This window comes from Dendropsophus ebraccatus, chromosome 9 (assembly GCF_027789765.1).
Source record: "Dendropsophus ebraccatus isolate aDenEbr1 chromosome 9, aDenEbr1.pat, whole genome shotgun sequence".
In the NCBI taxonomy this organism is placed as follows: Eukaryota; Metazoa; Chordata; class Amphibia; order Anura; family Hylidae; genus Dendropsophus; species Dendropsophus ebraccatus.
Genome location: NC_091462.1, coordinates 49,098,264 through 49,112,100, shown reverse-complemented (window position 1 = coordinate 49,112,100; position 13,837 = coordinate 49,098,264). Strand labels below are relative to the sequence as shown.

Sequence of the window (13,837 nt, the reverse complement as noted above, 5' to 3'; positions counted from 1 at the left end):
AGTAGGGGCTGGCTTCTATTTTAGATATTATTCTTGAGGACTGGCTTCTACATAAGAGACTGTTGGGGAGGGCTGGCTACTAGATAGGACTACTAGAGAGGGCTGATTACTATAAAAAAAAACTATTGGGGTGGCCTGGCTACTATATAAGAGACTATTTTAGGGACTGGATTCTATATAAGACACAATTAAGGAGGGCTTGCTTCTATATAAGAGACTATTGGGGAGGGCTGGCTTCTATATAAGAGACTATTGGGGATGGCTGGCTAATATATAAGGCAATTGGAGAGGGCTGGCTACTATATAAGACACTATTTTAGGGACTGGCCACTATATATGACAATATTGGGGCCTGGTTAATATATGGGACACTATCGGGAGGGCTGGCTACTATATAAGACACTATTGGGAGGGCTGGCTACTATATAAGACACTATTGGGAGGGCTGCCTACTATATAAGACACTACTGGGGGTTGGTTACTATATGGGACACTATAGGGAGGGCTGGCTACTATGTAGGTCTCTAATAGTAGGCCTGGCTAGTATGGGGCACTATTTGGAGTGGCTACTACATGGGGCACAATTATGGGATTACCTACTGCTTGAGGGATATAATGGGTAACTTTTATGTTGGGAAAATTACTTTAGTATAGGCAGTGCCAGGAACACCACACTCTGTTCTGACAGTGCCAGAAACGCTGCATGCAATCTTCATTAAATATTGGTTCATTAAATTAAAATCTTCATTAAAGTTGGCCCACTGCGTATTTGAGTTTGACACTCCTGCCATATCTGAATATGTGCCAAACTCAACATAATGAGCAAAGTACATATAAAGAATGCCTAATGTGACATCCATATGATAATACCAACAGAGATAAGGTGAGTAAAAAAAAGTTTAAAAGTTTACATCTTGTAGTGTTTCAGCTGAAGTCCCTACATGTTTCTCTTGTAACCTGTGCAGCATCATCAGGGGTAGGTTATCCATAAGTAATCATAAATGTTGGTGGTTGCAAATAGACACAAAGCCACTAAAAGTGATTGCTTAAGATGATGTATAATGGTGTCTTCATAACATGAATATTTTGTTATTTAATGTAATATTTAAGCTAGGTTCTCATACAGTAAAATAAAAGCTAAATACACATGTTATTTTGAGTGAAAATAAAATAATGAGTGAACAGATAAAAAGATGCAGTATTTTGCAAAATCAGGCCATAAATTATGACCATGTTTATTATTTGGACTTTTATATATGGTGCATACACTGCTGGTCAATTTCCCAATAACTTCAATGGAGCACATTATTACATTGAAAATGCGACAGAGTTTTGCTATTATTTTGCTGTGTGTGAACATAGCCTTAAAGGGCACCACTGCATGTATAGGAAAAAGTCTGCTTAACCAAGAAAATTCAATATCCAGATAGATCTAGCTTGCCTTGGTATCAACTGGAGCATTGTATTTGGTAGATATAATAATTTAAAGGCCATGAAAAACCTTTAAAGACTATGAAAACATTTTTACATTCTTTATTAATATTGTTGTTGTTGTTATTATTATTTTTATTCATGAATGCAAAATGAAGCAATGTTCAAAAATGTCTTTATTAGACATTTCCTACCATTTAGCTGCAACTCACAGTAAGATAAATCCCTAAGTATCTGACAGACGTTCTGTTGTCTCAGTGTTAGAAATAATGGGAGATTACACACCAGCATGGATAGTAGATGGGGAGAGAGAAATCCTAGAGGAAAGCTAATACAGGCTGGAAAGAGAGGGAGAACAGATACAAGGTCATCTGAAGAGGAGAATCATGTAGGCAATTAGGGTAAATAGAACTGAAGGCGAAGACATAAGCAACATTTTAATAAATACCTATAGAGAAAATGTCTTTGCACTATAAGAATAAAGCAAGAATAAAAAAGCTTTTCAAAGGTGGCCATAGCCTATAATCCCTACTATCCCAGGGGAATTACATAGTTATGTGGATGTTTTCTTCCATATCAGTCATTACTAACCTGTGACCCTATTATATTTTGACTGTGTGCAGTTGTACTCAGAACATTCTGGAAGTTGTAGTTCCACAAGAGCTGGAGAGATGCACGATGGAGTCCACTAACAGTTTATTCCATCATAATTTGACTTTTGATGTTTGACCACCGTACAACTGTTCATTCTGTTTTATCAACAGGTATTTTGCATTCTCTGTACCATCTGTACATTTATTTTAATATAATCCAGCACATATAAGAGATAACTTCTGGTTGCATATCCACTTTACACCATGGAGGTCCAACCACGTAATCAGAAAATGGCCAGAGATTTACATGCTCTGAAGAGAACCCAGAGTATACATATTCAGTATGCAGTGTAATGTCAGACCTGCACAATGTGACCCAGAAACCTGCTGGTAAAAATAGCCATGAGCTTTTATGTGATCAAATAGCAAGTGGGCCTAAGTAACAGGAAAGTAGCACGCAGTCACGATCTAGTGGCACTATCTGGAGATGAAAAGGGATAGTAAGAGTGAGTATTTAATATTTATGAAGAAGGAAGAGAGAAATCTGCCAAAATCAAATAAGCGGCTGACATCAGGTCATTTACCTCCTGGATGTGGTAGATTTACAAGGACAGTTAGTTATGGATACCATATATATGGCAGTATTACATATGGCTATTGTACTATTTGTTTTCTCTTTTTTCTGTTGCACTAACTTGTGCTGAGCCAAAGTATTCTAGCAGTCCATATAATGGCGGACTATATCACACCCTCCAATGACTTGGATAATTATTTGCACTTCACACATGATTGTTATTTTTAAGATGTAGCTACTATTATTATTCATTACTATGCACCATGTCACTTGCCAGCTGTCAGTGCAAGAATAAGAATAGGACATTATTTGACTTTTTTGACTAATACAACCAGTTTTGTAACTAAAGGAAGGGGGACTCATGGCAATAATGACATCACAGGACTCTCCTCAGCAAAGTGAGTCTAATAGTATGAGGGGAGGACGGGATGTGCATTCTCTTTATGCCTGACTATAAAGATTGCTGGTAACAGTGATCCAATGGGTTGTTACCATAACAATAGTATTATCAATGATCTGTATATGCAGAGAGTGGCAAACACATAGAAAATATGTAGCGAAAAATAAACAACAAAATAAAGAACAATGTAAAACAATAAAATAATAAATGTCCTAAAGAAAGTGCACCCCTCTCCAATGGCACCGGCACCAATTTTAGACACCCTGCATGACATGAATATGTTTTACAAGGGCATTAACATGTTCCTGTCATGCAGAATAAATACTACACCAAAAAAGTATAATAATAATAATAATAATAATCAGCCCTGGCCACTAATTTTATTTTTTATTTCCTCTGCTTTTGTGCTTTTACAAACCATTTCCTGTACTTGTTATCACCCATCCAACATCTAAAGCTATGGGAGGGTGACTATTTTCCCCAAAAAATGAAACACAAAATGAACCGGTATCTTCTCCAATTTTAATTAATTAAAAAGCCCAATGTTTCCAGCAAACAATATATACATAAAATAAAAAAATAAGGGCGTAGACCTAAAAAACAGAAAAAATAAGGTGAAAATTTGCCTAGACCTAAAACATGAAGCCATGAAGGGGTTAATCAGTTAGGTGGGGGAATAGGGGCAGCAAAGCAGAAAAAGAGGTAATAAGGATAAAATGAATGAAGATCTGCAATAACAAAGCAAAGAAGCAAAGGCAAAATCCATCCCAGTGATTACAGATATGTATTTATATGATATGATGTTGGCTGTACTGTATATTACATTACTTAGATGCTACCTCTGTTCTATCTATGTTGCCTTATTATCCATTTATTACATTCTAAGGCATTATCCTGGGCAGGGAATTGCATTGACATGTTTAACAAGTGCTGTGTCAGAGATCAATAGAATCATTGTGGTTGCTAGGTTGTCCCCATCTGTTTATGTGCAGATTCTTCTTGAGATCACATGACCAATGGTCTTCTGATTAGACTTGCAATGTATGGGGCCTTTGTGTACTTGAAGTGGTGATACATCAGTAATGTAGTCAGGCTCCAGACCCAGAGATTTCACATGATCAGACCTCAGGTATCCGTTTTTGCATCTCCAAATGAATTGGCCAACTGGTGCAAAGAAAACAACAGATTTACATTTTTTTTTCCTTCGTTACATTTTTTTTTTGCTATATGTAAAAATACAAGGCGATATCCAAAGATCCCATATCTGTATACAGTTACAAGTGATATGCTTTCTTTAAATGCAATCTATTGACCCACACAAAGGTTATATCATGTCTGCAATGATTTGTAGGGGTCCCATAAAATTTCTGAACACTTTCAATCTGCTCCTGCTGCTCAGTCATACATCTGTATATACACATCACCTAAGTCACAGTATTCATCTATATACAAGCAAAGCCTTAACATCTTACAGTAAAGTAAGCATGCACCTGCAACAATGCAATGTTCCCCAATCTGAAGCAGTCAAGTTGTGGGAAAACTACAATTCCCATCATGCCTAGACAGCCTTGTGTATATGTTGAAGTAAAATGATAGAATCAGGGATCAAATCCCAGGAAACGATAAAATGACCACGCTGTTCCATCATTTCCCTAGAGATTTGATCAAATCACTGACCCCTTTCAGGGAAATGATGGAATGAACTGTATCATTTCCCCCTGCGACATAGAATTTGCTTACTGTGTCGCCTCTCTGCTCCCCCCAGCCTGTCCGCTCTGCTCCCCGTCCACCTCCGACGCCTCTCTGCTCCCCCCAGCCTGTCCGCTCTGCTCCCTGTCCACCTCCGACGCCTCTCTGCTCCCCCCAGCATGTCCGCTCTGCTCCCCGTCCACCTCCGTCGCCTCTCTGCTCCCCCCAGCCTGTCCGCTCTGCTCCCCGTCCACCTCCGTCGCCTCTCTGCTCCCCCCAGCCTGTCCACTCTGCTCCCCGTCCACCTCAGACGCCTCTCTGCTCCCCGTTCCGCTCATTTCCCCTGCTACACGCCAGCCTGTTCACTCTGCTCTCTGTCCGCCCTGTCACCATATGCCTGACGGAAGGTGTGCCACTCTGCTCCCTGTCTGCCTTGCCCTGCGAGATGCCTCATGCTCCCCCAGCCTGTCCGCTCTGCTCTCCGTCTGCCCCAACGCCATATGCCTGCCGGGAGATGTGCCGCTCTGCTCCCCCGTCTGCCTCCGCTGCCATACCTGCCGTGAGTTTTCATCCGCCCCTGCCGCCATATGCCTGCCGGGAGGTGTGCCACTCTGCTCCCCGTCCGCCCCGCCGCCATATACCTGCTGGGAGGTGTTCCACTCTGCCCCCCCTTCCATCTCCGCTGCCATGCCTGCCAGGAGTTCCCGTCCGCCCGCCGCCATATGCCTGCCGGGGAGGTGTGCCGCTCTGCTCCCCCATCCGCCTCTGCCGCCAAACATAGAGCCGGGCAACTCCGCGAACGTTAATTCCATCATTTCCCTGAAAGGGGTCAGGCATTTGATCAAATCTTTAGGAATATGATGGAACCGTGCGCTCATTTCTTCATTTCCTGGCATTTGATCAAATCCCTGGATTCTATCATTTCACTGCAACACATATACTCTAATGCAGTGTTCCCCAGTCTTAGGTCTTCACATAGTAGGCTTGTAGTTTTCTTAGAGAGCCACCGGTTGGGAAACATTGCTTTATTGCATATGAATGTAAATACTCTGTTGCATTCTAATCCAACCTCTGGCTCCCCCAGCTGTTGCAAAACTCCCATCATGCCCATACAGCCAAAGGATAAAGAACACTGCAATAGAATCTATGCATACACATGCACTAGAGTAACATTCCTAACGTTTGTCTATCTGTTGCAAAACTACAACTCCCATCATGCCTAGAAAGGCTAAGGATGAGGAACACTGCAATGGCGGATATACATACACATACAGTGAAGCAACATTTCCCAACCCATTTCTCCACGTGTTGCAAAACTACAATTCTCATCATGTCCGGACAGCCAAAGGCAGGTTGAGAGTTGTAACTTTGTAACAGCCGGAGAAACACAGTTTATGTTGTATATAGATACAGAAATCCATACAAGTATATATATATATATATATATATATATATATATATATATATATATATATATATATATACATAACTATAACAGATACTTAGCAATAGAGGAAACAATGATATAAGCCAATAAAGTAATAATTTATTACCTACACATGCATACATACCTACAGCTATATTATAAAACACAGGTAATAATAAACACAATAGTTTCCAGAGATAGAATTCTTCTAGGTATAGAACCAAGTATATACTGTAGTATGGAAGAGTGTAATCCAGATAGTAAAGATACAGTATACTGTATGAAGTTTACAGCCATGCCTGCTGTCACATAATCACAGTATCTCCTCCCTGTGCAGTACATGGATTAGAATGGAGCAATCAGTTAGAGCAGAGCTGCAGTTCCTCTCTTGGCCACTAGTCGCAGGTCTCTGTCCACAAGGGGAGGTGCTGAAAGCAGAAAATCACAGAAGCAGACATCTTCCCGGGCAGGAGACGGGCAGCTGTAGATGAGAGGGGAGAAGGGGGCACAGGGGGCTTCCTGCAGCCTCCAAGATGGTGAAGAGGAAGAGTTCAGAGGGGCAAGAGCAGGAGAGGCTCAGGGGGATCCCTCTTCCCATACAGATATTTCTGTGGAGACAAACTAGGTAAGATAGACCCTTCTTCCTCGTCCTTCTTCACTGGCTTCTCATAGAATCCATACTAATGCAGAGTAGTCCTCTACTATATATATATATATATATATATATATATATATATATATATATATATGTGCGTGTTATATAGTTTTATGTATCTGTATATTATGTATACCATGTAATTGTTTATTATCTATACATTTTGTGATATATACAGTATATATATATATATATATATATATATATATATACACCAAATATGTGTGTATATTGATGTATACAAATATGTAAACATTCACATATTCAAACCCAAATATGTTGCTGCACACTCCAAATCAATCAATCCATCCATCAATCAAAATATATTAATTCATTTTAGCTGATATATATATATACATATATACATACTGTTTATGTATGTATATATTAAGTAAAAAAAAGAAAAAAGAAAAAGAATTATATATATATATATATATATATATATATATATATATATATATATATATTAAAGCATCCCGCCTCTAATGCCCCATACTGTGCATGATGAATGGTAATTCCTCTCCTATACCCTCTATAGACTACTTTGCACTTTTAACCCACCATTCATCATCCTCACCTGCTTGCCATGATTTCCTTTGGCTGTCTCCGCCAGCAGATGTCTCTGCCATATCCCCTCTATCTCTTTATCGTATCCTCTCATGCGGTTACATATTCAGCCATTACAGTCCAAGGAAATGTTCTTGCCTGGGAACTGTTGATGCTTAATGTCTTATGTAACATGAGACTTCATAGATGTATAGGAGGGGGTACATGGTATCTAAGCGCTGTATCTCTTTCCTAAACAGTTTAGTTACAGTAAATACAATTAGTGTCAAGAGGGATATTCATAAGAAAATGGACAAGTGACAGATTGAAAATATAGTAGCGGATATTCAGTATAATTCTTGTGGGCAGCAGTAATGGTCATAGTGTGTATTGGTGGGATAGACCAACAAGTGGTAATAGTAGATGCTGCAGTTGTGCCCTTTGTCCACCAGTGATAATGTCCTCTGTAACAGGTGCTGCTGCACAAGCAATAGTCAGCACCTCTGTACCATGTTGTTAATAGATTGTTGTGCCCATAGATATAAAATATTCTACACAGGATCCTGAAAATGTTCCTGGGATCTATGTATAGGTAAATGTGCAGGTCTGAGAACATATGGCTCAGAATACGTCCATGAGTGTGGCCAGAAAAACATCTAAAAAGGGATAAAAGGTTCTGTTTACCCTCCTCATCATTGATGATTACAATGCAAATCTGCAGTAGGCACTGACACATGGATGGGTAGGAGGGTAGGAGAAGAATGTAATGTAATAGGATATAGAATGCAGTGCTGTATGTGGAAACTGTGGCCATAACCACTGTGGGCACAATAATCACTACTGAGTGTCGCCAAAATCCAACACAGGTTCAACAGCGATAACCCAGAAAAGTATGGGTAGAATATAGAAAAGCATCAACTATGGGATTTTTATTTCTAGGTAATTTTGGTATATAGAGTGACATGTACATTAATATATATAAATACATGAATATATAAGTCATCTGTAGCTGCAATGGACAAATATCTGTGTGATATTCTATTTCAGTGCATTCTTAAGACCAAAGCTTGGCAAGCAGTATGAAGCCTCCTGTGTGGTACGTATAAGAAAGATGTGATTATGTACTGTATAGTCATTTCAGTAGTGATACCCAACAGTGTATGTTCCGTTAGGTTGGTGTAGCATTAGTATACATTCCATTAGATTGGTGTAGCATTAGCATATGTTCCATTAGGTTGGTTTAGTATTAGTACTATATATTCCATTAGGTTGGTGTAGCATTAGTATACAGTATGTTCCTTTAGGTTGGTGTAGCATTAGTATACATTCCATTAGGTTAGTGTAGCATTAGTATATGTTCCATTAGGTTGGTGAAGCATTAGTATATGTTCCATTAGGTTGGTGTAGCATTAGTATACGTTCCATTAGGTTGGTGTAGCATTAGTATACGTTCCATTAGGTTGGTGTAGCATTAGTATACATTCCATTAGGTTGGTGTAGCATTAGTATACAGTATGTTCCTTTAGGTTGGTGTAGCATTAGTATACATTTCATTAGGTTGGTGTAGCATTAGTATATGTTCCATTAGGTTGGTGAAGAATTAGTATATGTTCCATTAGGTTGGTGTAGCATTAGTATACGTTCCATTAGGTTGGTGTAGCATTAGTATACGTTCCATTAGGTTGGTGTAGCATTAGTATACATTCCATTAGGTTGGTGTAGCATTAGTATATGTTCCATTAGGTTGGTGAAGCATTAGTATATATTCCATTAGGTTGGTGTAGCATTAGTATATGTTCCATTAGTTTGGTGTAGCATTAGTATATGTTCCACTAGGTTGGTGTAGCATTAGTATATATTACATTAGGTTGGTGTAGTATTAGTATATATTACATTAGGTTGGTGTAGCATTAGTATACTTTCATTAGGTTAGTGTAGCATTAGTATACGTTCCATTAGGTTGGTGTAGCATTAGTATATGTTCCATTAGGTTGGTGAAGCATTAGTATATATTCCATTAGGTTGGTGTAGCATTAGTATATGTTCCATTAGTTTGGTGTAGCATTAGTATATGTTCCACTAGGTTGGTGTAGCATTAGTATATATTACATTAGGTTGGTGTAGTATTAGTATATATTACATTAGGTTGGTGTAGTATTAGTATATATTACATTAGGTTGGTGTAGCATTAGTATATATTCCATTAGGTTGGTGTAGTATTAGTATATATTCCATTAGGTTGGTGTAGCATTAGTATACTTTCATTAGGTTAGTGTAGCATTAGTATACATTCCATTAGGTTGGTGTAGCATTAGTATATGTTCCATTAGGTTGGTGTAGCATTAGTATACGTTCCATTAGGTTGGTGTAGCATTAGTATACGTTCCATTAGGTTGGTGTAGCATTAGTATATGTTCCATTAGGTTGGTGAAGCATTAGTATATGTTCCATTAGGTTGGTGTAGCATTAGTATACGTTCCATTAGGTTGGTGTAGCATTAGTATACATTCCATTAGGTTGGTGTAGCATTAGTATACAGTATGTTCCTTTAGGTTGGTGTAGCATTAGTATACATTTCATTAGGTTGGTGTAGCATTAGTATATGTTCCATTAGGTTGGTGAAGAATTAGTATATGTTCCATTAGGTTGGTGTAGCATTAGTATACGTTCCATTAGGTTGGTGTAGCATTAGTATACGTTCCATTAGGTTGGTGTAGCATTAGTATACATTCCATTAGGTTGGTGTAGCATTAGTATACATTCCATTAGGTTGGTGTAGCATTAGTATATGTTCCATTAGGTTGGTGAAGCATTAGTATATATTCCATTAGGTTGGTGTAGCATTAGTATATGTTCCATTAGTTTGGTGTAGCATTAGTATATGTTCCACTAGGTTGGTGTAGCATTAGTATATATTACATTAGGTTGGTGTAGTATTAGTATATATTACATTAGGTTGGTGTAGTATTAGTATATATTACATTAGGTTGGTGTAGCATTAGTATATATTACATTAGGTTGGTGTAGCATTAGTATACATTCCATTAGGTTGGTGTAGCATTAGTATACATTCCATTAGGTTGGTGTAGCATTAGTATACATTCCATTAGGTTGGTGTAGCATTAGTATATGTTCCATTAGGTTGGTGAAGCATTAGTATATATTCCATTAGGTTGGTGTAGCATTAGTATATGTTCCATTAGTTTGGTGTAGCATTAGTATATGTTCCACTAGGTTGGTGTAGCATTAGTATATATTACATTAGGTTGGTGTAGTATTAGTATATATTACATTAGGTTGGTGTAGTATTAGTATATATTCCATTAGGTTGGTGTAGCATTAGTATATGTTCCATTAGTTTGGTGTAGCATTAGTATATGTTCCACTAGGTTGGTGTAGCATTAGTATATATTACATTAGGTTGGTGTAGTATTAGTATATATTACATTAGGTTGGTGTAGTATTAGTATATATTACATTAGGTTGGTGTAGCATTAGTATATATTCCATTAGGTTGGTGTAGCATTAGTATACTTTCATTAGGTTAGTGTAGCATTAGTATACATTCCATTAGGTTGGTGTAGCATTAGTATACATTCCATTAGGTTGTTTTAGCATTAGTATACGTTCCATTAGGTTGGTGTAGCATTAATATATAATACATTAGATTGGTGTAGCATTAGTATATATTCCATTAGGTTGGCGTAGTATAAGTATATATTCCATCAGGTTGGTGTAGCATTAGTATACATTAGTTTAGGTTGGGGTAGCATTAGTATATATTCCATTAGGTTGGTGTAGCATTAGTATACGTTCCATTAAGTTGGTGTAGCATTAGTGTACGTCCCAGTAGGTTGGTGTAGCATTAGTATATATTCCATTATTTTGCTGTAGCATTAGTATTCACTGCATTACGTTGGTGTAACATTAGTTTATTAATGATCACTATTGTTTACAACTTCCTACCCTGTGATAGTCTCTTAACTTACTTAATCCCTTAATTTACCAAAAATGACTTCTTACCCCAGAAAAACAGCTCTAAAGTCTTGGCCACTAGTCGTCTCACTTCCCTGCAGTCTGCTTGTCACTGCCTATTGTTAGGCTCAGTCCTTCTCTAGTAACAGAAAAAACAAGAAAAATAGAAGACAATAAGTGGGGATGGGGCTTAGCTGGAATTTAGCACAGGAGAGAGGGAGATAGCCTGGTCCAGGACAATATCATGGCATAGCAGAGAGAACTAGATGGTAACCTCAGATTGGACAGACAACTGAGGGAAAGGACATCTCTATAAAGGCAGTGCTTCATAGGGACACCTCTCTGGGTGTAATAGCAGTGACAGCACTAAGATCACCTTGTCACCGCTCTGAAGGGTTAATGTAACCAAGCCATTTTGAACATTTGTATGAGGTTGTATGAGACCAGTTTATGCTCAGGGCCCAGTACAAAATCTGTAATAGAACCCCCAGGCTACCCTGTTCTATATACTGTGTAATGCAATGTTGTAGAGGGGGCTTTGTGTCTTATCAGAGACCATAGCCTAGGGGTGACTGCTATCCAATCCCACATTTCCCTTGCCTGTTATGCTCCATATATAATATGGAGGACAACTGGCATGATGAATGAAGATTTTCTTTATTGTAGCACTTTTCAATTCTGGGAGTACAGACAAAATTAGACATTGACATTGAGTCAGACATAAGAAGTGAGGGCTCTGTTTGCAAGAGCTTACAGACTATAAGGAGAGGGTTGGAGATAAAAAGGCAGGGGGGCATATATGGTCTGGCCCTATCTTATAAATATGCAGGTAAAGGTGGGTGAACCAGTTACCAACCCATGCCAATTGGTTGGCAGTTTGAGCAGTTTTTATACCACTGTACAGAAAAAAAGAACTATCCTATTGTATGATAAGAGCTAAACTATGCTGTTAGGGGTGAGTGTGGGCAAGCTTGGCTATTATAAAGGCTCAGGAGCAGATAGGTAGTGAAATGTATTTACATAGTTACTTACAGTATGTGTTCTATATACTGTATGTTTAAACATGTATAAACATGTGCTTTCATCTGTACATTCATCATTCTCAGCTTGTGATAGTGCTATAAAATCTTCAAATGATACTGCCCCTCATTCACTTCAGTACACCATCATTTCTCTTTACAACGGAATTCACATTTTAGCCACGACTAACTAATACTTTGTTGGAACTAAAAATTAGGAAGCAACTGTGCATTTTGGTTGTATGCTACTGTTCTTATTGTGTGGCTGCTTAGCCTTGAGAGCAGTTTCTGGGCATTCTTCCTAGAAGTTGGTGCTCGCTTTCTGGCCTAGTTCCCTGCTTACCGTATTGCAGGATGTCCCTACATTCCCTCCGAATCATCAAAGTTCATCTCAGTCCATGCCTTTTTACTTTCTTGGATAATGGAGCTTGTTGCTGGCATTATGGAAGGTTCTTAATGCAGCCATTGATATGAGGACACATAGCTGCCTTTATATTACACTATGGCTGGGCACTTGTCTGGTGGTTTTGAAGGCACTGACTCACTATAAACTGTGATCATGCACTTGTGCACATATATGCATCCTTGCCCTTGAACTGCCTCTTAATTGTACATGTTTTCAGTATATTAGTATTGTCCCTATTCATGGATTTCTCACTCCATAGCACTGAATGGTCAAACCTTTAAGAAACATGTCTTCTTATATTTTAGGCCTATCATGTTCAGTTCTCCCATTTCAGCATATATTGCCAAGATCTTACCATTCTCTTTCAGACATGGATAGACAACATATAGGGTGCCTTGTATAAATGAATAATTATAGAGTTGTTGACCACTTGTTTTCTATGTTATTCAATTTCATTTCTCTTCTGTTTTCAATATTTAAGTCATTTGAAAGAGTTCTGGTAGAGAATAAGCTGCATGGCCTCTCTCCTGCCCTTTCTGAAGCCATCCAGAGTATTTCCAGATGGGAACTAGTCCAGGCTGCCCTCCCCCATGTATTACATTGCACAGCCACGCTGCTCTCCAACAGGAACAAGCTAGGTTTGTAGTCAAGATGTTCTGTGCTTTGGGTTCAGTATCCTACAGTATATGCAAAGCCACCAATGAAGTAGTTGTCTAAACATGCTTTGCTGATATATTTGCGCAGGGCACCAGGATAAGCTCGGCGTTGCAGAAACCAAGCTTCTGCACACTCTTCACTGGATGCTGCTGGAGGCTCCTCAGGATTGCAGCAATGATAGGTTTGGTAGTGACAGAAGCTCCAGCTGGGGAGGAGGTAGCGGAGCTTTCATCCACCAGGAGAATCAAGGGTCTCCAGGACAGTCAAGACATAGCAACACTAATGAAGAAGACGAGAACAATCGGAGGAAATTCCTACAGAATTCTATGGCCACAGTAGAGCTCTTTGTTTTCTTATTCGCTCCTCTGGTTCACAGGATTAAAGTAAGCAATTCTAATAAATAAGCATTTATTACATAAATTAATGTAAAATAATGGATTTATTATTTATTAAATTAATTAATTAA

The 13,837-nt window shown here is 38.6% G+C and overlaps 1 protein-coding gene across 11 annotated transcripts in view; it reads left to right on the top strand.

Moving 5' to 3' along the window:
- The first annotated feature begins 6,616 nt into the window (after nucleotides 1-6,616).
- Nucleotides 6,617-13,837, top strand: part of UNC80 (unc-80 homolog, NALCN channel complex subunit) — a 127,098-nt gene continuing 119,877 nt past the window's right edge. For all 11 annotated transcript variants that reach the window (XM_069983228.1, XM_069983237.1, XM_069983234.1 and 8 more), the window contains exons 1-4: nucleotides 6,617-6,738; nucleotides 8,362-8,410; nucleotides 13,196-13,352; nucleotides 13,459-13,754. In XM_069983228.1, the coding sequence (XP_069839329.1) occupies nucleotides 6,647-6,738; nucleotides 8,362-8,410; nucleotides 13,196-13,352; nucleotides 13,459-13,754 (594 nt within the window). In that variant the 5' untranslated portion in view covers nucleotides 6,617-6,646. The remainder of the gene's footprint in view (nucleotides 6,739-8,361; nucleotides 8,411-13,195; nucleotides 13,353-13,458; nucleotides 13,755-13,837) is intronic.